The 25,288-nt window shown below is 40.2% G+C and overlaps 1 protein-coding gene across 4 annotated transcripts in view; it reads right to left on the bottom strand.

The window, feature by feature from the left end:
- The window catches only part of FGD4 (FYVE, RhoGEF and PH domain containing 4), a 140,078-nt gene that overhangs the window by 34,659 nt on the left and 80,131 nt on the right, over positions 1 to 25,288 (bottom strand). For all 4 annotated transcript variants that reach the window (XM_003277804.3, XM_030804587.1, XM_003277805.3 and 1 more), the window contains 6 exons: positions 12,772 to 12,861; positions 10,296 to 10,441; positions 9,403 to 9,559; positions 3,874 to 4,012; positions 1,139 to 1,197; positions 690 to 836 (listed from right to left, as the gene is read on the bottom strand). In XM_003277804.3, coding sequence (XP_003277852.1) covers positions 690 to 836; positions 1,139 to 1,197; positions 3,874 to 4,012; positions 9,403 to 9,559; positions 10,296 to 10,441; positions 12,772 to 12,861 — 738 coding nt within the window. The remainder of the gene's footprint in view (positions 1 to 689; positions 837 to 1,138; positions 1,198 to 3,873; positions 4,013 to 9,402; positions 9,560 to 10,295; positions 10,442 to 12,771; positions 12,862 to 25,288) is intronic.

Here is a 25,288-nt window from a genome sequence, read left to right as displayed (position 1 = left end):
GTTTCACCGTGGTCTCGATCTCCTGCCCTCGTGATCCACCCGCCTCGGCCTCCCAAAGCGCTGGGATTACAAGCGTGAGCCACCGCGCCCGGCCGGGAGCAGGCATTTCTGAGTGGGTAGCTGCCCTGGCCACGCCTCCCCCGCTGCAAACAGCATCACTGCAGCAACTGCTCCAGATGGGCCACTACTGCCTGCCATCCATACCAAGTATACAGAAAAATACATTACTTGGAATATTTCCCTAAATTGAATCCCTAAATGGAATATTCCCTAAATGGAATGTTGACTAAACCAGGTTAGATGTAATTGCTTTGGTGAATAAGGAAACATTCTACTTTTCCAAGCTGTATACAACTATTTTTATATATAATTCCTTTTTTTTTTAGATGGAGTCTCGCTCTGTCATTCAGACTGGAGTGCAGTGGCACGATCTCAGCTCACTACAACCTCCACTTCCCAGGTTCAAGCAATTCTCCTGCCTCATCCTCTTGAGTAGCTGGGATTACAGGCACCCGCCACCACACTCAGCTACTTTTTGTATTTTTAGTAGACTGGTCTCAAGCTCCTGACCTCAGGAGATCCACTCGCCTCGGCCTCCCAAAGTGCTGGGATTACAGGCATGAGCCACCATGCCCAGCCACATTTTTATATATAATTCTTATATGACTTGCCAACACTTTAACACTCACTAAGAAAAGGTAGCGTTCTTGTGCTGAAGTGTTCCGAGCAGCTAGTTTGAGGATCTGTCCTTCTTTTATTAGTTCATTTGAAGGGTTTACAATGTCTTCTTCTTCTCCCAACATTTCATAAATCTCTAAGAGTTTCTTTAGGTTCTCCTAGGAAATTAAAACAGCAAGATCACATACAGGCAGGTTTCAACCTAGTAGCTTTAATAATACTATGACCTTAACTAAAATCTAAATTCCGAAGGGATTAGGAGTAACCATACATTTTGATATAAATTCCATCACTTAGTAGCAAGTTCAGAGAATTATTCCAGATAACATTAAACATTTCGTAAACATTCTTTTTGGTTCATCTGTTTCGATTCACTTTGGTCCAAATCTACATAGTACTGAGGCAGTATTATTGATAATTGTCTAATCAGAGGTTCCTGTCTCCTCCGAAAACCACTTACCATTTTCCTTATTGCACTATTAGAATGGCTTGCTGCTGTAGATATAATTTCAAGTGATTCTAAATGGGAAAAAAAGAAAAGTAAATAAATATGCTTTGTCCTTCCTGTGCTTCTATATAGCTGAGGAACTTACTAAATTAAGAAGTCTGAGACCAAAGATATAACAAAAATAGTGGCATTTTCCATTTATAAATGGTATATACTTTCTAAAGTTCATTTGTAAGCAGATTACTTGAAACTTCGTGTTTCCTTATAAAAAGTCATACATGATGATTAGGCTCACAGGTTTAATTAATCCCCAATGAACCATCAAAATTAATAAGCAGAGATAGAAACATCACTGCTTTTCCTTAGTTCATCTCTTGAGCTGTGGCCCCAGCCCAACTTATTTTGTCTCCCTCTATCCTGGATCCTGTATTGAGTGCTCAGAATTGCCCAAATCAGAATAGTTCTCCAAAATGTAAACAAAAATTCAGTTTCTTCTATACTCAAAGACTTCGAAACTTGTGGTGTACACTAACTCCACACCAGGTAATTTATTACAATATCAATTCTTACACAGCCTTAAACCGTTAAGTATTTTAGCTCCATTTGGCAGATGAATGAAATGGGGAAGTAATACAACTTGGCTGAGGTCACACAGCTATGCTACTGGAGGGCCAAATTTAAACCCAGGTTTCTGACTCAAAAGTTCCAAAATATTTCAGGAGTAGTAAGTTATTTCACTAGTTGTATGAGCAAATTAACCACTAAGCATAACCTACTTTCTTTGGGAAAATCCATTCACAGTTCTAGCCTGGGTCGGGTGAAAGGGGATCTTCTGAGGCCAGCGTTGGAGGGTTTTGTTGCTGGGGCAGGTGGGAATGGGAACTCTTTGCTGTGGACATCGTAGGTGCTCCAGGGGCTGCTGGTGAAGTGCTGTGGTTGCCGAGACCTCTTGCTGGATTGACCCCAGGGAAAACCTCTCAATCCTAAATCATGTCTCATTTTCTTCCTTTCTTTTCTGTTTTGTGAATACTGCCCTGCCTAATTCTGTTACCACAACAACCCTGAGACTTTTCAACTACATTTTTTGTCTTCTGTGTACTGCTGGACAGAATGCACTTTTGTTGCTTTCATTTCTACTTTTAGGTCACCAAAAGCCCTTCTTCTGTGATTTCCTTGGAATTTTAGTGAAAGTAGCAATGGAAAACAAACAAAAAGCAATAAAATGCCATACCATGCCACCAACTTTCTCATTTTTGACATGGGTATCTAAGGGGATACCAAAGTCTGAGTATAGAATAAACTGAATTTTAATTTGCATTTTAAAGAACTATTCTGATGTGGGCAATGCTGTGCACTTGATACAGGATCCAGGATAGAGGAAGACAAAATAAGATGGGATAAAGCCACTGCTCTAGAGATGAATTTGAGGAAAAGCAGTGGTGTTTCCACCCCCACCCCCACCACTAGATCTGCCACTCAAATCAGGCAGTCAGGCGAGATGGATGGAAAATGGAGACAGGGCAGAATTCATAGGAAGTAGTTGTTTGAGGAGATGGCAAGTCGAGTTCATTCTACACTATGGAAGGGGCAAATGGAGAAGACAAATTTCTGTGGTCAGAGTCGCTCAAATGGTGGGAGAAACATATCTGAGACAGCTTATGTTCTAGAAAAGACTAAGGATCAGGGCCAGGAGCGGTGGCTCACGCCTGTAATCCCAGCACTTTGGGAAGCTGAGGTGGGTGGATCATCTGAGATCAGGAGTTTAAGACCAGCCTGGCCAACACGGTGAAAACCCATCTCTACTAAAATCACAAAAATTAGCTGAATGGCTTGAACTCGGGAGGTGGAGGTTGCAGTGAACTAAGATCGTGCCACTGCACTCCAGCCTGGGCAACAGGGTGAGACTCTGTTTCAAAATAATAATAATAATAATAACAATAATAATAATTAAAAAAGAAAAGGTTAAGGATCCAAGACAAAAAATGTTTTATGTACTTCATCTCTCATCCGGGTTCACTTATGACAGAAAACAAGAAATTACAAGGGAAAGTAGTAATGTTTTAAGGTTGTACACATGTACCATTACTGCTTGTTGAATATCAAGCCACTATTATTTCTTAAATTTTCATTCATGCTTTTACAGTTGATTTGTAAAAGTGCAGAAAAAGGTAAAGTATTGAAACTCATAAGCCTCTAAAAAAACCCTTTCATTATAATCTAATAAAAAAATAAGACATCTAACAGAATTGAAATAAATTTCTCCTGGAGAAAATGTTATTGGACAATAAAAAGCACCATTTCCTGTTACGGTAGCATGTTAGGGCAGGTGGAGCCAACTCTGCTTAGGTTATTTTTACATAGTGAACGTCACCTTAGCTTTCTTGGTATGCACCAACCTATCTAATGAAACAGCAGCACTTGTAATTCTGAATGGCTGTATTCTTCCTCTGACAAGAAAATTGTGTATTCCTATTCTAGATGTCTTTAAGACTATAATTTTATATTTCAGAGCCAGTGACTAACACGGAACCAGCAAAATTAATGTGATTTGCATTGCTCTAAACTTGTCATTTTGGCTCAAAAGTGACTTGCCTAACTGAGGTGATGATAACAATTTCCAATGAAATTATCTTCCAACAGCAACATTTGACTGAAGTAGCTGTGAGATGTATTTCTCTTTGAAACCATAAGGCTGCTTGGCCACTTGATTATTCCATAATAGGGAGAAAACCAAAAAAAGCATTTACTTTTCGCATCATTCCAGTCCAGGGAATCAGGAGGCAGTTTCCTTAGATAGTCCTTAAGGAGCATCTCATACCGGGGAATCCGCTGAACAGGCTCTAGCATGTGGTGCTGCAAAGTTAAGCTCCCGCAGATTTTCTGTTTCTGTAATGAGAAAGGTTTTCTAAGAAACATTTAAAAATTAGGTTAGCAAGTCTAAAAACTCACTGTAAAACAGAACTTTTTTGTTGTCAAGGGCAATATTTTTCGACAAAGTGTGACTGTCCATCACCTGCATGAAATGCAGATTTCTGGCCAGGCACAGTGTCTCACACCTGTAACCCCAGCATGGTGAGCGGCTGAGACAGGCGGATCACCTGAGATCAGGGTTCGAGACCAGCCCGGCCAACATGGCAAAACCCCGCCTCTACTAAAAATACAAAAATTAGCCCGGTGTGGTGGCACGCGCCTGTAGTCCCAGCTGTGTGGAGGCTGAGGCTGAGGCAGGAGAATTGCTGGAACCTGGGAGGCGGAAGTTTTAGTGAGCCAAGATCGTGCCAGTTAGCCTGGGTGACAGAGTGAGACTCCGTCTCAAAAAAAAAAAAAAACAAAAAAAACCCCACAGATTTCTGAACCCCACCTCAATCTATAACATCACAATCTTTGAGGAAGGAGATGGAGAATATGCATTTTTTTCTTCTTTTTTTGAGATGGAGTCTCACTCTGTTGCCCAGGCACACAGTGGTGTGATCTCACTGCAACCTCTGCCTCCTGGGCCCAAGTGGTCCTCCCACTTAGCCTTCCAAGTAGCTATAGGCACGTGCCACCATGCCCAGCTAGAGAATATGCGTTTAAAAACACCTGATATTTCTGTAACACTGAAGTTGAGAACTCCCAATCTGGTGTAAGAACAGAAAGGGGGAAAAAAAATCAAGCAGAATTTTAAGCAAGAAAATTCCAGATTGCTGACAACCACTTCAATTAGTCACTACAAGGGTTTGTGAAGTCACATTATTAAATCATTCTATAGAGATTTTTCAAAAGATGTGCCTATTTAATGAGGTTTGCTAAGAACAACTGTATTAAATGACTTTGGACTCAGCAGAAACTATTTCATAATAAGGCTATGATAAATGTCATTGCCTTTGAACTTAAAAAAGACTCCATATAGTAGAATAACAAGATCTGGGCATCTTGTCTGCCAGAAAATTTTAATTTTTCATCAGTTCGAAGCATTTTTTTTCATTAGAAACCAAATTCTGTAAATAGAGCTCCATTTCTTAGGGCAAAATTAAGACTGTATCACTTGCTTCCAAGAAGCTGTTAACAAAAGAGAGGAAAAAATAAGAAATGTTCTTGTTCCTGTTAAACAAAGCAGAAATCCCACTAAAATATATACTGAACTCACACCATGATCAGGGCACTGCAAGGCATCAAAGCTATATTAAGACATGGTGTTTGCATTTGAAGCAAACAAGTGACTAAAGGCTTCACAGAGAAGGGAACATTTAATACAACCTCTGATGAGTACAGGCTTTGGAGAAAAAGACAGACTAGGGAGTGAGCCCAGGAGGAGAGACCTGAGAGAACAGGCCCACGGTAATGAGGCATGAACCATGTTCAGTGAAAGGGACAGAGAGGTTTTCTTGGCAAAAAAGATAAGTAGAGGAAAATAGAAGATGTAAAGTAATGGAAACATGAGGTAATAATGTCAAGGTGAGTTTAGATTTTTTTCATCTAATGTAGATTTTTGTGCATGACAGTTGTTATCATTAGATCTGAGCTCTATTAGATTAATCTACTGCAGTGTGGCTTTCGGGGTACAGGGGGAAACTAGTTTGGAAGTTATTATCGAACAGGAAGAAAATAATAAGGACCTGAAATTGGCATAGAAGCTGAGAGAATAATAGCTTTCCTTAATAAAGTTTAAGATATTAATTATATAAATTTAAATATCTCATTGGATTTTGCCAAAATCTATTATGTACATCAAGGAAAGTATTACTGATCCCAAATATTTTACATGAAGAAACTGTGGCTCGGATAATTTGGGAGCGTTTTCTAAGGTCAAGTGACTATAAGTGGCAGACTTAGGATTCTAAACTAGGTTAGTTGATTCCCAATCTACCACTCTTTTCACAACCCATGTCATTTTGTCAGAATCTAGAGAAGACAGACATTGTACAGATAGAATTCAGAGTGTGACAAGACAATAACTACCACTATCACCACCATCACCACTATCAATTAGTGAGCACTTACTATGCAACAAGCACTATGCTAAGCAGTTTGAATACATTATTTCACAGGCAAATGAACACATACAGAGAATGAAGACATGTAGCAAATCAAAGATGAAGCTAAGTTGTCAAGCTCTGGTAAATGACAGGAGAATGGTGTCACCTAATAAATCCAATACATATCAGAATAATTATCTACTCCATGTAAGGCCTAAAAAATCAGATGGAAAAATGCTTGGGAGCTAAAAATAGGAAAAGAAAATGTTGACTTTGTTTGGATGACAAGATATTCACATGCTCAGCCGTTTGCACCTAGAGTCTGGGAGCAGAGAACTGGACTAGAAACAGCAATCCCAGAGGAACCTGTCTGGCAAGATAGTTAAAGGCATGCGGGAACAGGATGTCACTGAAAAGTATGAAAAGAATGAAGAATGTAGAAGGCAAACTTTGTGCTCTTCCTACATTTCAGAATTGGCAAAAGAAGCTAGTAAAAATCAAAGAAGGAGCCCGGTATTCAGTAAGGTAGGTGAGTGTTTAATTACAAAAGAAAAGAATGTTAAAAAAAAAAAAAGGAGTGAAGGGGATGAGGCAGGCCTTCTGGCTACAGCTGAGACTGGCGAATCCTCCCTGTTAAAAGCAGCTTATAGGCCGGGTGCAGTGGCTCATGCCTGTAATTTTAGCACTTTGGAAAGCCGAGATGGGGGAATCATTTGAGGCCAGGAGTTTGAGACCAGCCTGGCCAACATGGCAAAACCCCGTCTCTACTAAAAGTACAAAAATTAACCAGGTGTAGTGGCATGCACCTATAATCCCAGCTACTCAGGAAGCCGAGGCACAAGAATCGCTTGAACCCAAGAGGCAGAGGCTGCAGTGAGCCGAGATCATACCACTGCACTCCAGCCTGGGCGACAGAGCGAGACTCTATCTCCAAAAATTAAAAAAAATAAAAGCAGCTATAAAGCTAGATAAAATTGACAAAACAATATCTGCATTTTAGAAATTGATTAAAAGGCATGCAACAACCTGAAATCTGTTTACACTTTAAAAATTGTTGAACCTTGGGTAAGAACGGTGAGAATCTGTGGCATTCTAGCCTGTGGCTGCTCCTGTTCCTCTCCCAGCTCAGTCACTATGAAGGGGCCATCAGGGTGGCATGGGCTGTGAGGACTGGTGGCTCCTCTGCTGAGGCTGAAAAGGGCTCATTCAATTTGGAGTGGTGGGCAACACACACACCCAACAACATCAGCAGAAGTGAAGATCCCTGAGGTGAGCGAGGGGTGACAGCCAATAACTCTCCTAGCCAGAAGTTGTGGTTGTGGATGTGAAAAATACAGTAATTGAAAAGAAAAATTCACTATAGGTTCAATGGCAGATTTGAGATAACAGAAGAATCAGGGAACTTGAAGAAAGACTAGTAGAAATTATACAATCTGAATAACAGAACAAAGATTGGGAGGATCAACTGAACCCAGGAGTTCAAGGTCAGCCTAGGCAACACAGCAAGACACCATTTCCAAAATAAACAAAAGGAACCCACCAAAATTTGTGTAATGGGAGTAAAAAGATTAAAAAAAGAGAATGTGAAAAGGACAGAAAATATTTGAAGAAATAATGGCTGAAAACTTCTGAAAATGATTAAAAAAAAATCAATCTACAAATGCAAAAAGCTCAACCAACCCTAACTAGGACAAATGCAAAAAGGTCCACACCCAGACACATCACATTTAAACTGCTGAAAGCCAAAAAACAGAGAAAATCTTGAAAGCAGCAAGAGAAAAGTGACTCATCACATGCATGGGAGTATCAATACAATCAGTGGCTGGCTTCTTACCTCAAACCACAGAGGATGGAAAGCAGGAGAACGACATATTCAAAGTGCTGGGGGGGGACCCCATATACTAGTTGAGTGCAGTGGCTCATGCCTGTAATCCCAGCACTTTGGGAGGCCGAGGCGGGTGGATCATGAGGTCAGGAGATCGAGACCATCCCGGCTAACATGGTGAAACCCCGTCTCTACTAAAAATACAAAAAATTAGCCGGGCGTCGTGGCGGGCGCCTGTAGTCCCAGCTACAGGCTGTGGCAGGAGAACGGCGTGAACCCGGGAGGTGGCGCTTGTGGTGAGCCTAGATCGCACCACTGCACTTCAGCCTGGGCGACAGAGCAGTGAGACTCGGTCTCCAAAAACAAAAAAAAAAAAAAAAAAAAAAGAAAAGAAAAAAGGGAAAACCCATATACCAGGAATTCTCCATCTAGCAAAACTGGACTCCATTCTTCATTCATTCGAAAGTCAAGAAAAAATAAGTGTAGTCCCAGACAAAGACTGACAGAGTTCATTGCTAGCTGGCCTACTTTATAAGAAACAACAATCACGTATGCTGAAAGAAAGTTATTCCAGAAAGGGCAAATATAATAGTATACAATAGACTTATAGATACATTTTTTCTCATACCTTTCCATAACAATTGTAGCACTGTATTATAGACTCACAACATACAAAAACGTAATATACAGGACACCAATAGCACAGAGCATAGAGGAGGGAACACAGCTATATTGGAACAAAGTGACTACATTTTACAAGAATTAAGGTGAGTATAATCTGAAGTACATTGTGAAACATTAAGATGCATACTATAATCCTAAAAGCAACCACTGGAAAATAACTCAAAAAATCATTTGACAATTAGAGGAATTAAAATGGTACAATTAAAAAAATTCATAAGACACAAAAGAAGACAGTCAAGGAACAACAGAATTCCCATGCTGAGAATCTTAGATGAGCTAAAATATGCCTTTTCAAGATCAACTGTATCAAAGAATATGATATTAACAATTTTGACTAGAGAATCAAGTGGAAATTATTATGGTATTATTAAAGTGTGTTATTCAGGTTTGGTGAAACAGAAGAAAATGAGGACACAGGTATCAAGTGACAAAAAAAGAATGATTTGTTTCCCAAATCTCAAGGTTTACAGCAATCATTCTTTATATTCCTTCCAACAACTTAACCTCTGAAAGAATGCAAGAGAGACACAGACCCGAATGGGAACTCATTTTGTACATTTATGTAGACCCTAATAAAAATCATCCTCCCTCTGCTGGTCTCAAAAGCAAATGGAGAAGTTATTGCTTAGTATGCAGCATGTGACTGATATGTATTTCAGCTTTGCAGAGATGATCTGCATAATTCGGAGTAGAGTGAATTTTGGCTAGGTATCTCAGACAGATCTCTAGATCTCAGTTTCAGATCTAGAAGACTGGATAATTTGTATGGAAATAGTAATTCATAGCTTTGAACGAAACAGTCCTATTACCTGAATTTCTTCAACCACTGATTTGAACTGGGGAATACGTTCTGTCATGTTTTTAACCAATTCCATTGCGTTATCAAATCCTTTCACATATTCTCCATACATTTTAAGGAATGGTGCCAATTTCTGAAGAATGTCTCCAATTCTAGGAGTAGTTTCCCTGTATCAAATATAGAAAAACAAGTCGTTAAAAAAATTTTTTTTTTGAGACAGCATCTCGTTCTGTCACCCAGACTGTAGTGCAGTGGCAGGAGCACAGCTCACTGCAACCTCGACCTCCCAGGTTCAATCAATCCTCCAGCTTCAGCCCCCTCAGTAGCTGGGACTACAGGCATGCACCACCATGCCTGGCTAGTGGCTAGTTTTTTGTATTTTTTGTAGAGATGGAGTGTCACCATGTTGCCCAGGCTGGTCTTGAACTCCTGGGCTGGAGCGATCCGCCTGCCTTGGCCTCCTAAAGTGCTGGGATTACAGGAATGAGGCACCACGCCCGGCACATTAAGATTTCTTATAGAATGAGTGACTTGACAGGACTAGAGAGGAAGTAATCACATTCTACATATATCCTGTGCTTTATCTCATTCACCGCACTGTGAGGCTGATAGAAAACAATGCAGCATCTTTTTAAAGGGACTATCGGAATGCCATAGCAAAGAGAGATGCTCTGAATTCTTGAAGCTCCACATTACCCGATATCTTGTCTTCACTAGCCAAATGATAGTTTGGAGAGCAGACATGAAGTCCTTTGTACCACAACTTCTATCAGTAGTCTTCGATGTAAAAATTTAGCATAAATGTCTAGTTACAATTGTGTGTGGCATTTCTATTTCAATTTAAAAGCCGAAAAATACGGCATGACTGCCTTAAACATATCATTTTCTATCTACTCCTCTTACCATTCTTGCATTCGTTTCTCCAGCTCTGGCAAGAGGAATTTACTATGGAAGGCATTTATTGATGAAATATTAGAAAAGATTTTATTCACCATCTCTGCTGGAAACGAGCCTCGGTTTGCTTCTTCCAACAGTTTGCAATAAAATACCTGAATAAAAGAATAATGTAAGCATTACTTCACATTTATTGGTTAACCACCTAGCACTGTGCTAGGCACATAGTGGGCTCTTAGTAACTTTTTATTGAGCAAATGGAAAAGTTTACAGTTCAAGAGAATCCTTTGAAATTTAGGAATGCGTATATGCTTTGATTTAGAAGAATCAGGAATAAGAATTAGGAAGCTTTGATTCTAATCTAGGCTATGCTCCTATCCATAGGAATATTATGGCGGATAATTCACCTTTTCTGTGCCAGAAAATTTCCAGTTGAGGTTAATAGAATTTACCCTTCCCATCCATAAGCCAGAGTTAGGAAATGTGAAAACACTTTACGTACACACGGTAATTGTGGTTTTTTTCACTTCTCTTTATGTTTTGAAAGACTTCTTCACTTATTACATATTTCCCTTTATTGTAGTTTGCTGACATAAGTCTCATTTTTCCTATTAAAATTGTATGCTCCTTGGGAAAGAGGAACATCATGATTTAGTTCCCACAACAGAACAAGCGCATAATAACTGGCCAATGAATGGACAAAGGAGTATTTCAATTCTCAGATACTTACTTGCTTTTTAGTAAATAATAATGCATAGTAACGTAAAACACTGATATGTAAGGGGAAAGTCTCTTCCTACACATAGTAACACGTACCTTGAAGACAAAAAAAAAAAAAAAAACCCAAACCTTCAGTCTTAGCTATACTTCACCAGGGCTACTACACCTCTTAATTGCCATTCTGTTACACGTAGGCAGAAGGAGGTCTATGCCCTCATAATGTCCAGATGCTTGTTAATTTTCTAAATTCACCTCCACTGTATTTTCTTGAGAGGCAAAAAGAACAAAAAATTATGTCCTTAGAGGCTCCAATAGTTAGGTTACTATAGTAATTAGGACTCTAGAATTCTAAAAGGTCAGCAACAATGGCTGATGAGTTATTTGGCTTTAAAAAACCACACAACTTGATAAGAGAAAAGAAATATCTCCACTATGGGAATATCTAAAATTTCAGGTCTGTAATTCTCATAAGGAAGAAAGTTGTTTCAAAGGTACAAACTTCACATTATTTGATTTTGGCTTATGGTGAAATTCCTTCAAAAATGAAGGTGACCCATAAACTCATTCTTTCACAGAGCATAAGCCTTAAGATGGCTTCTCATGGCTCAGCCTAGCAGGCAAGTGGTTCACTTCTGGAACTAATGATAAGGAGGCGTGCACAGGATTGCCTGTTGCCATGAAATTCCAGTTTCCAGTGGCAGAAGTGGGACAATTCTTACAAGTAACACTCTAACATGGCAGCTTTCCCTTCTAACAAGGAGTCCTTATGGGCAATCTACCATTTGTCCTATCCTTTATTGCTGAAACAGGATTAAGATACCTTAGTGGCCAGGCGTGGTGGCTCACAAAATCCCAGCACTTTGAGAGGCCAAGGTGGGAGGATCACAAGGTCAGGACTTTAAGACCAGCCTGGCCAACATGGTGAAACCCCATCTCTACTAAAGATAGAAAAAATTAGCCGGGCACGGTGGCGCATGCCTGTAATTCCAGCTACTCGGGAGGCCGAGGCAGGAGAATTGCTTGAACCTGGGAGTAGGAGGTCGCAGTGAGCCGAGATCACGCCAGCGCACTACAGCCTGGGTGACAGGGCCAGACTCCATCTCAAAAAAAAAAAAAAAAAAAAGATGCCTTAGTTTTCAAAAGTTATTCTTATAATATGTTCTTAGACTTTCCAAGTGTATATTTGAAATGATACTCAAAGTTCCATGATGAAAGTACAAAACATGATAAAGTACATTCACACATTAAACAAATATGAGCTGGGCAACTTTATGCCAGGTACTATATTAAATGTTTCATACAAGGTTGAACAAGTGAACTTTCAAAATCCCTTCTGGCCCTACGACTACACCAGCTCAGATCACTCCCATAATGCTAGATAGCAAATGAGGCAAACAGAATTAACGATACATCCATCTTAGCATTAGAATCATCAATATCTTATTTAGATTTTAATGGTAACATGGTCCCCAGGATGACAATGAAAGGTCAGGAAACAGACTAGTGTTTAAGTTTACAGGACACTTGATAAACATATTTTGTGATTCATACAGAGAGAAACCTCTACTCTTTACAAATTAGAAAATGCTTATACCTAGTGAATTCACTCACAAAGCTGAAAGTGCCGGGGATTTCCTTGAGCAACTACCTTTCACTGGCCAAAAACAGGCCCTTCCTTCATGCAGTTTCTAAAATACTCTAATTACTAGGTTAAAATGATGTGTAATGCCAAAATAGAAAATAATTCTGAGGAAGAAAATCTTACCTGATCTAAGAGGTCAAGTCGGTTGACATAAGCTCTTTCAGTAAGCAAAAGTTCATTGGCTATTTTGTGAAGTTTTTGCTCATTAGTCTCCTAAAAATTGGACAGATATTCACACATTAGGAAAGATACCTTGGACAATATTTCTAAAGTAAAAAAACACTTCTTCAAATGATTTGATCAAAAGTTTTCTCAAGCTTTTCAGTTACTCAGTTCTTTCAGCCATCAAGAGATATCAAATCAGAAATGAACAAAATTAGAAATTAGCAAGCAGCTGGATTTAAACTATAGTTTCTCCTTTGACCTCTGCAGCAGTTACCACTATCATATCTACCTTTTTCCTGGAAATCTATCTTTTTCAGTTCCTAGCATTACTCTTTCTTGATTTTTCCATCTTTCTCAGGCTACTCTTTGGAAATGTTATCACTCAGACATCTTGTCTAATCATCAGCTCTATACATTTATTAATTTTTTATTTTTAAAAAATATTTTATTAGGCCACAGCCGCAGTGGCTCATGCCTATAATTCCAACACATTGGGAGGCAGAGGAGGGAGGATCACTTGAGCACAGGCGTGGTGGCACACGTCTGTAGTCCCAGCTACTTGGGAGGCAGAGATGGGAGGAGGTTGAGGCTGTGTAAGCCATGACTGTGCCACTGCACTCTAGCCTGGGTGACAGAGCAAGACCCTATCTCAAAAAAACAGAAAGAAAAACTTCAATCAAATAATACAAAAAACAGTAAAGTGAACCCCCATATACTCATCAATGAGATTCAACAAGTATCAACTCATTGTTAATCGTTTCATTTACGTTCCCCCTCACCTCTGTCTGCCCATTTTATTTTGTATTAATTCCACTTTATTTCTTCAGTGTGTATTTATTGAACCCTTAAATATACTTACATAACCCTGCCAGTTTCATGATGACAGAAACATTTTTTCTTGTTAGCTGCTGTATTTCCTGTGCCTACTACAATGCTTCAATAAAAACATTGGTATTCAATACAATATTGCTGAACAAATGAATGAATGAGTAGCAATCACATACCTAAGTATTGCTGGACATCTATTACTACTTTGACATGCCGACAACACAAGACCAAATTCATCTTTTCTGAGAAACCTCTACTCTACTACTAACTCCTAATTTTCTCCTCCTGGTAATGGTACAATTATCTGGCTTTGGAATCTTGAATTAAACTTATTTCTCTACCATGGCATCCTGACTGCTACCAAGTCCTACTTATGATACTCTGTCTTTAGCATTCATCCTTTAAGCTCTTAACACTGCCACCCTGTTTTGCTCATCTCTTCTCAAGCCCAGGCCAATCAATAGCTATCAAATGATCTGATTACAGTATTTTGTGGCGCGAATTTACCTTCCATATTGCTGTATGAGGGATCTTTCTAAAACTTTCCTTTGTTCCACATTTATAAAGCATTGTCAAGAATGAATTAAACCTTATAAATACTAAAAAGAAACAGTATTTCCAAATAATTAAGCCATTGTCTCTGAATGTTTTCATTTTTGTATTTTGTCAGTTGTTTTGTGGAATATCTTTCTAATGTATATGCGAAGATTTCTGCTCTGAGAAAAATATATAACAAAGTTATATCCTTCCATGTACTTCTCTTTCTTTTTTTTTGAGACAGAGTTTTGCTCTTGTTGCCCAGGCTGGAGTGCAATGGCGCGATCTTGGCTCACCGCAACCTCTGCCTCCCGGGTTCAAGCGATTCCCCTGCCTCAGCCTCCGGAGTAGCTGGGATTACAGGCATGCGCCACGACGCCCGGCTAATTTTGTATTTTTACTAGAGACAGCGTTTCTCCATGTTGGTCAGGCTGGTCTTGAACTCCCGACCTCAGGGGATCCGCCCGCCTCAGCCTCCCAAAGTGCTGGGATTACAGGCATGAGCCAATGCACCCAGCCCCTTCCATGTACTTCTCCAGGACTATTTATCTTAAAGTGAAAAGAAAATTCTACACTTAAAAAAAAAACAAAAACAAAACACCACTTTCCACTGCATACATAATTCTACTTTCATAGAAAGAAAAGCCTTCAGTAGTCTTCCTCTCACTGACAGGACAAAATCCATACTATGTACATTCAGGGTTTTTCAAACCTCTCCTCACTTCCTCAAACTTCCTTCTCATTCTATCATCACAGGCACCATTCCCTCCAAACACATCACTCAAATGCATGTTTGATTATTATCCAAACATGACCCCGGCCATCTCTAAACCTTTCTTCTTTCCATCCTCTCTGCCTGGCATATGCTCTTGCTATTGTAGGCCTCTAGTGTCTAAGACACTTTTCTTTTGACTGCTGCATTTCCAATTCTTGTCCATGGAGCCTTCTTCAGCTATTCAAAGCCCTTGGGCCTGGTCCTATTAGAAGGCATTTTATCTTTCATATGTAAATCTTTGTATTGAAAACTTTCTATCTAGTACTTTGCTGAAATACCCTCCCTTTCTCTGTAGGAGATTACAAAGTATAGGCAAAACTCTAAAAGCAAAGTAGACCAAAGTATATTTTAAGCCAGTGTCTCACTTAGGTATAAATACTACATTTTAAACTGCGTATGAATGCTATTAAGTTCTATGAATACTTCACTGTGTTCACCACGAGATCTACTTCATGCTTTACGCTTTACACACGAGATCCATTCTAATATGTAAAGTTAATGTGTTGTTTCTTACAGTGGCACTGAAATGAGGTATTTTTAGGTGAAGTCCTCAGGTAAAGCAATATAATAGTGTTTAAATAATTTGTGGTCTCAGAAATATGGAAGTAAGAACTATGTAGTCATCTAATTCCACAATTAGTCAAAGTTGGGGTTTAACTTAATACAATTCGGGATAAAGTACTGGCATTGTTGGTTGCCAGCCTGGCATATTTCCCACCCCTCATTTCTTAATAGTATCTGGATTGGGTTAGTACATACATTACTACTATACAGTCAGTTCCTCTAGGGAAACAGACCTTATTTCCAGGTCAAAAGGTGGGGCCCTGAATAGTGTAAGAATCCAAGTACATACTGATTGGTTCTGGAGACAATGAGATATGAGGAAATATACACCGAAGGCTTTGGCAATAGGGAGCTTCCTACTCTTAAGGCAGAGCCCAGTGGGAAGACATCTCTTTCTGAGGCTCCCAGAGAATGAGTATATGGAGGCTTAAGTGCTATGAGCAACCATTCCATAACCACAGGAATGAAGCCAATAAACTTCATTACTGTTTAGGCCGGGCTCAGTGTTACTTGTGGCCAGAAGCATCCTGGTTGATATATGATACATATGCAGGATACTCCATGAAATTTAAAAACCTAAGTAATTTTTAAGCAATTACCACTTATAAGGAAAAAGAGATAAAACTTAAATACATTGTGGGATAAAAATGTGACTTTCCGAACTGTAATAAGTAAACATAAATGCATAATAATTACATAAGACACCTATCAACATTTCAGAGGAAGATACAGGAATATGCTGTCCTTCATATTCACAGGAAATACTCCCCTGCATCAACGTTGTAAGCCCTTTGTTTTATTTTGCTGTGTTTTTTTTTTTTTTTTTTTTTGAGACGGAGTCTTGCTCTGTCACCCAGGCTGGAGTGCAGTGGCGTGATCTTGGATCACTGCAACCTCTGCCTGCCGGGTACAAGCAATTCTCCTGCCTCAGCCGCCCAAGCAGCTGACACTACAGGTGCGTGCCACCATGCCCAGCTAATTTTTTGTAGTTTTAGTAGAGACGGGGTTTCACCATGCTGGCCAGGCTGGTCTCGAATTCCTGACCTCGTGTTCCGCCCACTTTGGCCTCCCAAAGTGCTGGGATTACAGGCATGAGCCACTGCGCCAGGCCTATTTTGCTTTTCTAACCCAGAATGGTTGAGACATAATTTATAAACAGTAAAATTCACCCTTTTTGGTGTACAGTTCCAGGAGTTTTGACAAATGCATGTGATAATGTAACCCAGAGGTCCCCAACCTTTTTGGTACCAGGGACCGGTTTTGTGGAAGACAATTTTTCCATTGACTGGGTTGGGGTGGGGAGAGGGGAATGGTTTCAGGATGATTTAAGCACATTACATTTATTGTGTACTTCATTTCTATTATTATTACACTGTAATACATAAGGAAGTAATTATACAACTCACCATAATGTTGAATCAGTGGGAGACCTGAGCTTGTTTTCCTGTAACTAGACAGTCCCATCTGAGAGTGATGGGAGACAGTGACAGATCATCAGTCATTAGATTTTCACAAGGAGCATGCAACCTAGATCCCTCGCATGCGCAGTTCACAATGGGGTTCAGGTTCCTATGAGAATCTAATGCTGCTGCTGATCTGACAGGAGGTGGAGCTCAGATGGTAACATGAGTGATGGGGAGCAAGCCTGTAAATACAGATGAAGCTTCACTTACTTGCTCGCCTGCCCCACCACTCAAAAGGCCACATCCCTAACAGGCCACAGACCAGCCAGTACCAGTCCGTGGCCTACGGGCTGAGGACCTCTGATATAACCACCACCATAGTCAAGATATGGAATATTTCCATCATGCCTCAACTATTTTTGTGCCCCTTTGTAATCAACCCCCTCTATGCTCCTACCACCAGATCCTGGTACCTAGTGATCTTTCCTTTTCTATAATGTCATGTAAATGCATGTGCCTTCTTAGTCTTGTTTCTGTCATTCAGCAAAATTCATTTGAAATACATGCATGTTGTTATTAGTAGCAGTAGTCTATTCTTTTCAAGCCCTTGGTTTTATTCTGATAGTGGTGATGTATCGTTTTCACTCACTCATATCCTGTGTTCTGATTCTAATTCTGACAATATCTTTAAAGACAGCAACCTGGCAGAACTTGTGCCATGATAAAATAATACATCTTTCATGAATCAGGGAGTATGTTAACAGATCTTACTGTGTATTACTGCTATGCAATGAAGTCACCCCTGAGGTCTTCCACAATCCTACAGGATCTTAAATAGGAAGCATATCAGAACAATCTTTGCTGACTGCAAAGCATGCTTTAGATCAATTTGGCAATTGTGGATATCCTGGTCAGATTTTGCAAAGTCCAAGGGGGATGCCAGCAGTTATTAGCAAAAGCTATGCTCTCTCCACACAGACGGTCTTCTACATGTTAGGTCCCTAACCCTGACAAAGCCAACACAAGGATGAGCAAAAAGTAAGTTTGCTGACAACATATGGTTTAATCACTCATTTACATATAGGTTTGCAGAAAAGTTACTAGGGATTTTGGGATGGAGATGAGTAAATCACGGACTAATTGTGCCTTGCTTTAGGTCAATTAAAACAGCAATAATAATACCACCATAATAAGAAAAACTAACACTTATTCACTGATTATTGTATGCCAGACACTGTTATAATTATTTTACACAAACTGATGAATCCTTACAACAATAAATACCATTATTATTTATATTTTACAGACAGCACACATACAACAAAACAAAATCCTGTGGCTCAAAGAGGCCAGGTTACTTACCCAAGGTCACAGAGTTAGAAAGTAACTGTATCACATAGGCAAGTACACGATTTTAAGTTACTATTCATGATATACCTTGGCTCTCACTATCATTTTTCTTTCAACAAAACCCAAGACTCTGATATGTGCCTGTAAATAGACAGACTGACAAATCACCAACTATCTGCTTACAAAATCCACTTGGAAATGAAAAGTGGTACTACTATATACTTTAATTTATATATATATATATTTTTCCAACATAAATTCTATTAAAGAGAGACTTTTCAGCATTTTAGTAATTATTAGGTATACAAAATACAGTCATTTTGAAGTAATATGGTAACTTCCAACTTTAAAAATTTATTTAAGGAAACTCATCTATAAGTACATTTAAGGAGAATAGATGATTTATTTGCATGCATGGGGCTTTATTACTATATTAGAATTACATATAAATAATAAAGTGGTTTTAAAATTGCTGGTACACTGGGGCTGTAGCCTGATTTTTTTTTAAATAGGAAAGCTAAATAGGTAAATACAGTTTCTTAACACTGGGCACTTCAAAGTTATATAACCACTACTTGTGCTTAGCACTTTACCATGAAGCCATTTATTCTTGCAGTCCTTTGGGAAACAGTAATAGTCACGCACTATTAATTTAATATATAATCCCATTTTCTTCTATTGAAGTCTAAGGAAAAAAAGCTTGACTTTTCAACATAATTTATGATTAAAATATAATTTATACTTTTTCAAAAACGGGATTTTAAAAGCATCTTACTTTGGATATCCCTATTTAAAATAAAGGGATATCAAAAGTAAGATGCTTTTAAAATCCCATCTCTACTAAAAATACAAAAATTAGCTGGGAATGGTGGCGCACGCCTGTAGTCCAGCTACTCAGGAGGCTGAGGCAGGAGAATCGCTTGAACCCAGGAAGCGGAGGCTACAGTGAGCCGAGATCACACCATTGCACTGCAGCCTGGCCGACAGAGCGAGACTCTGTCTCAAAAAAAAAAAAAAAAAAAAATAGATTAATTTTTAACTTACAAATACATGCACAATACTATACTCATAAATTGAAAGGTGATTCCCAGAGTATTGCCTCAAAATAAAACTACACAAGAGGATATCTAAGCTATCAGCACCAAAAGTTACACTCCTCTTACAATAATAGAGTATGTAATTAATTTTCCTCTTTCTGCGTAACGCACTTCCTAGGCTGTTGCTGTCTGCCTTCACACCTCCAGTACCCTTTGGGAGAGATCTGCTCCTTTCTCTCTGGGCTTAGGTTCAGCCTGGTTGTTAGTCACTGTAGACCACTGCTTCATGAATGTACTGCAGTGTCAGTCCTGCCTCCTCATTTGCAGATGTCACCAGATCCTGCAGCTCTTTTCAGACCTTTTGGCATGACTCTCCCATATGTCTGGAGGCAGAACAAAGGGCCCCCACTGCAGCTCACAGAGTTCATTAACTTGATAGGCAGAAACACTTGGGTGGCACCTGCGATTCATTCTTCAAAATCTTGGTGCCATCCACCCTGCCATGTGCCTTGAAGCTACCAAGTCCGGGGGCAGATCTCCTGGGAATAATGTTGTAAATGCTAAAAACAATTATAGTTTCCTGAGAGATGCTTCAAAGGCAAAATCTTCAATTATTTTAAAATGAATCAGACAATATTATTCTTTATGACTCTTCAGCACATGTTCTCCTATGTGATTTCATTTTAGGTAGGAAGAATTTTCCTAAAAACATGTACTAAAAGCTACTAAAAGGTTTTTTTTGTTTTTTTTTTTTTTTTGAGACGGAGTCTCGCTTTTTCACCCAGGCTGGAGTGCAGTGGCGCAATCTCGGCTCACTGCAAGCTCCGCCTCCCGGGTTCACGCCATTCTCCTGCCTCAGCCTCTCTGAGTAGCTGGGACTACAGGCGCCCGCCACCACGCCCGGCTAATTTTTTGTATTTTTAGTAGAGACGAAGTTTCACTGTGTTAGCCAGGATGGTCTTGATCTCCTGACCTCGTGATCCGCCTGCCTCGGCCTCCCAAAGTGCTGGGATTACAGGCGTGAGCCACCGCGCCCGGCCCATGAACGAACATTTCTTAATCATGGGAAGTTTCTATTCAAATCTGCTGTCAGTTAATCATATTCTTCTATGGAAAGAGAGGGTGTGCCCTTTGTACAGGTACATACATCTCTGTGGCCCCTAAAGCCCACTGTCTGGTAGAGAAGTTGAGTCAACTTAGGGAATGAATATTTGATTTTGTACCACAATTTATCAGATGCATCAACACTTTGATATGTCATTTTACATGTCTTGTCACACGCTGAAGTCTTCATTGGGGCTGCAGGCTGTTAAATTAAAATTAGATCACAAGGACATTTGAATGTCACATAATTGGTCTAACCTATTACTTGTATTAGACATCTTTGTTCTGTGATATTCCAAAGTTCTGCAGATTCTTTATCATGAAACTAAGGAGCTGGGAAATCAAGGAAGCTATCACAAGTGAGAGATGGTGACAACCACCACTATTTAATGAATACTTACTACGTGTACTATTCTATGTGCTACACGAGTTATCTCTTGTAATCCTAATCCACCTGTGAAGCAGGAGTATTACCACTCTCATTTTATAGATGAGGAAGCTGTGCCATCACGAGGTTAAGTAACTTGCCCAAAGTCATACAGCTAGTAAGTGACTGAGCCAGGATTCAAACCCAGGTCTGTGAAAACCAACTTCTTGCTTTGCTACAGCCTTTTGCATGAGGAGAAATCCCTCTGGATTTGGGGAACAAGAAAACCAGGAGGCAGAGGAATAAAACACAGGTTTCATGTTCAAATAAGATCATGTCATAAATGCCATCAAAAGGGTCATGAGGACTCAAGAAAGAATTGTTAACAGTAGGGAATTTATCACCAGGCTCACATTATTAAAGGAGAGAGAGAGAGTACCCACTTATGATATGCACATGTTATTCCTTGCTTTTTTTTTTGAGATGAAGTCTCTCTCTTGTCCACCAGGCTGGAGTGCGATGGTGTAATCTCGGCTCACTGCAAACTCTGCCTTTCGGGTTCAAGTGATTCTCCTGCCTCAGCACCCACTGAGTAGCTGGGATTATAGGCGCCTGATACCATACCCAGCTAATTTTTGTATTTTTAGTAGAGACGAGGTTTCACCATGTTGGCCAGGCTGGTCTAGAACTCCTGACCTCAGGTGATCCACCCGCCTCGGCCTCCCAAAGTGCTGGGATTTCAGGCATGAGCCACCACGCCCGGCATTCCTTGCTTGATAATGTAGTGTCATAAGCATCAACAGGCTGTCAGCTCGGCATGATCCTTCAAGAAGCTTCAAGAAGTAGTCCAGGCCTACTTGTGACATACCACCAATATTTTCCCAAACTTAGGTCTTCCACACTATCCAATTCAGAACTTGAAATAAGAGGGGAGAACAGATGAGTGGGAGCTAATGACACAATCTCAGCTCACTGCAACCTCTGCCTCCTGGGTTCAAGGAGAGTTAAAAGTGAGAGCTTTTAATCTGAAGGTTTCAATTACATTCTTTCGTGACATGTCGGGGAGGAGGGGGAAATAGAGGTTGCACAAAGAAAAGTTTGGTTACTTGCACAAGGTCAGACAGGAAGTAAGTGGTGGTGAAGAGAGAACAACTTTGGTCTTCTTATAATCTATGTAGTGTAAGTTACACTAAAGAGTCCTTTGAGTTTTATAGAAATTAAAGAACAGGCACCAAGAAAAACAGAATATGTATACACATTAAATAACTGAATTAACCTATCTAGAGACTTAGTCGTCAAAGTATCTCAGTCATTTATAAATGCTTTATGTTAATTCCCTTAAGTTAGAACCTTGTACACACTAATGAGAGTACATCATGTGGTAATAACCAACGGTCCTCAGGCAGGAGAAACAAAATACAGGAACCCTAGGTTAAAAAAGAGGTGGTATGCAAACTTCTCTGTGTATCCCACAGTGGGAGAACTGACAGAGAGGTGCTGGTATTAATCTGGCAGAATGTGTTGAAATTTGGATCTATTAAATGACATCTCAGGCTTTGAGTCTACTGACCTTGATTCACAAGATGAGGAAACAAGATGTTTAATTAATAAACACATAGCTTTTATGTGCCAAGGCACTGTTCTAAAGTACTTTACAACCGGTACATGATCTATACCTCATAATGTTACAAGGTAGATATGTTATCTCCATTTTACAGATGAGGAAACTGAGACACAGGGAGGTTGAAGTAATCTGCTCAGGGTCACAGAGCTAGTAAGTGGCTGAGTGGGATTCAAATCTAGAGGACCTGGCTCTTGAGCCTGTGTTCCTGACCACTAGGTTAGGTATTTGGCTTTTTAATTTGTTTTTAACCCCATATAAAGCAAGATTTTAGCTTTCCATTTCTCTCACACTCAGCTAAACTGAGTCTTTCTACATGCTGTGACCTCTAAGCACCTGATCTTTCCCAATTCTCCTGGTTCGACTCAACATTCTGTTAAACCCCATCCTTTGTTCTCTTGGCACGGCTGACTTGCTGATCCTGGCTAATTCCCACTCCAAGTCTGCTTTTTCTCTTTCTTGAATTCCAGGCCACTCAGCAATGCTGGGAAGACTTCTGATTGGCTCTATAGTCTTTGCCCGACGCTCTCAGAATCATGGTCACAGTCCCCACAACAGCCACCTTCTCCAAGCTCCAAGTCTTGCACCTGGAGGACTTCCTGCTGGTCTTGACAGGGCACTGCTTAAATCGACACTTCAATCACCAAGCCTGCAAGCTACCTCGGTGCTGTGGTCCCTCAGTCTGTCCTAGATTCTCCATGACTTCTCCGTTTCTGCTAACAACAGTGAATTCACACTAATAGCCATGATGTAAACCTTAGCTTTATCAGTGAGGCCTTTTCCCTTTACCTCAGGGTATCTTGAGTAATGGTCATTTGTTGTCTTAACTCTCCATCTCAACTATAAGTTTCTTCTTTGTATCTGCTGCAGTGTCTTGCTCATGGCCTATGTGCAATATATATTTGCTCAACTTTGTTCAATTACCCAAGTTCACCAAGTTATATACTAGTATACAGCTAGTTAGCTATCAAGTCCTACTAAAGGACTAGGTCTCCAAGTTAACTCCTAGTTCCATATTCTAAATGCTGACCATGCTTTTTTCCTTAAAGCTTACCAATATGCCTGCACCCCCACGCCATTCCCCTCCATCCCTGTGGTTCCAAAACACGGTTCTCTCTTCTTTTTCCTCTTGGACAATTTATTAAACTTCCTTTTCTATTGTTTGTGCTTCACGGCTCAACTCTTGGCCCATTTCCTGTTCCTACACATTCTGCTTTGGCAACGTTAATCACACCCTCATGCACATCCTCTTACATTCTTACCCTCTTTCCTGGGCTCTGGATCCATAGTTCCACTTGCTTAATTAATATCTCCAAATGGATGTTTTGCAGGAACCATAAATTTGGTATAAGAGTACAAAACTAACCTAATTAGCAACTCTACTTCCTTCTCTCAAACCCACACCATTACCTTCCTTCCTGTCATCTCAATGATTTCAACATGTCAGGAAGCCATGGCCTGGAGAATTGTTAAAGTGATGTGTCTGGCCAGGCACGGTGGCTCACACCTGTCAGCACTTTGGGAGGCTGGGGCGGGTGGATCACTTGAGCTCAGGAGTTCAAGACCAGCCTGGGCAACACGGCGAAAACCCATCTCTACAAAAAATACAAAAATTAGCCAGGCGTGGTGGCGCATGCCTGTAGTCCCAGGTACTCAGGAGGCTGAGGCAGGAGAATTGTTTGAACCTAGGACGTGGAGGTTGTAGCGAGCCGACATAGCATCACTGCACTCCAGCCTGGCAGCCTGGGCAACAGACCGAGACCCTGTCTCAAAATAAATAAATAAAATTAAATTAAAAATTAGCAGTAGCCATTAAATTTTTTTAATTACAAAAAAAGTGATGTGCCAGTGGTCACCTAGCTAGTAAGTGACGGGGCTGGGATTTGAACTCAGGTATTTTCATTCCAAAGCCTTCATGCCTAAACCAATAAATCGTAATGCTTCCAGAATATTCTTTTTTTTTTTTTTTGAGAGAGAGTCTCACTCTGTCATCCAGGCTGGAGTGCAATGGTGCGACCTAGGCTCACTGCAACCTCCACATCCAGAATTCAAGCAATTCGCCTGCCTCAGCCTCCTGAGTAGCTGGGACTACAGGTGCTTGCCACCACGCCCAGCTAATCTTGGTATTTTTAGTAGAGATGGGGTTTCGCCATACTGGCCAGGCTGGTCTCGAACTCCTGACCTCAGGAGATACCCCCACTTTGGCCTTCCAAAGTGCTGAGATTACAGGGGTGAGCCACTGCGCCCAGCCCAGAATATTCCATTTTTGTAAGACATCTACACCTGGACTTCCAAGAAGCCCCTCAATTCAGTATGTCAAAGTGTAATTTACCTTTTTGCCCACAAAATAGGTTCTGCCTTCCATTCTCCTGTAGTTCATGTGCCATCTGCCAATTCATTCAGCCTAGGAGTTGAACCTGACTTAACCCCTACATCTAGCCACAAGGTCCCCAGAATCTTCCTTGTCTCTCACCCTCTGCCTCATCCAGGCCCCCTTCATCTCACACCTGGACTAGTGCAGTTGCTTCCTAACCACGTGCCCTGCTCCATCTGTTTTCCCTTTCATCTGACTCATTTTTCAAAAACCCACACATGTGTCATCATGTCACTTCCATGCTTTAATTGTTTCTGAGGCCAGATAATATTAGGCTTATGGAAAGTTTCAATTCACATGGGGGAAATACCTATGTATAACCCAACAAAACAGGATACAGAGTGACCATACATTATGCGATCAAGTATGTTTTTTCAAACAGCTCAGAAAAACAAGCTAGAATATCAAATATCTATGCAATTCTCACTGGTAGAATTATGGGTGTGGTTTTTGTGTGTATTTTCTGTGCTTTGCCAATTTTCCTCTTTTTCAATGAAAATTGTAAACTTTTAGCA

Source organism: Nomascus leucogenys, chromosome 23, assembly GCF_006542625.1.
Source record: "Nomascus leucogenys isolate Asia chromosome 23, Asia_NLE_v1, whole genome shotgun sequence".
Lineage (NCBI taxonomy): Eukaryota > Metazoa > Chordata > Mammalia > Primates > Hylobatidae > Nomascus > Nomascus leucogenys.
This window is presented reverse-complemented; position numbering and strand designations above follow the sequence as displayed.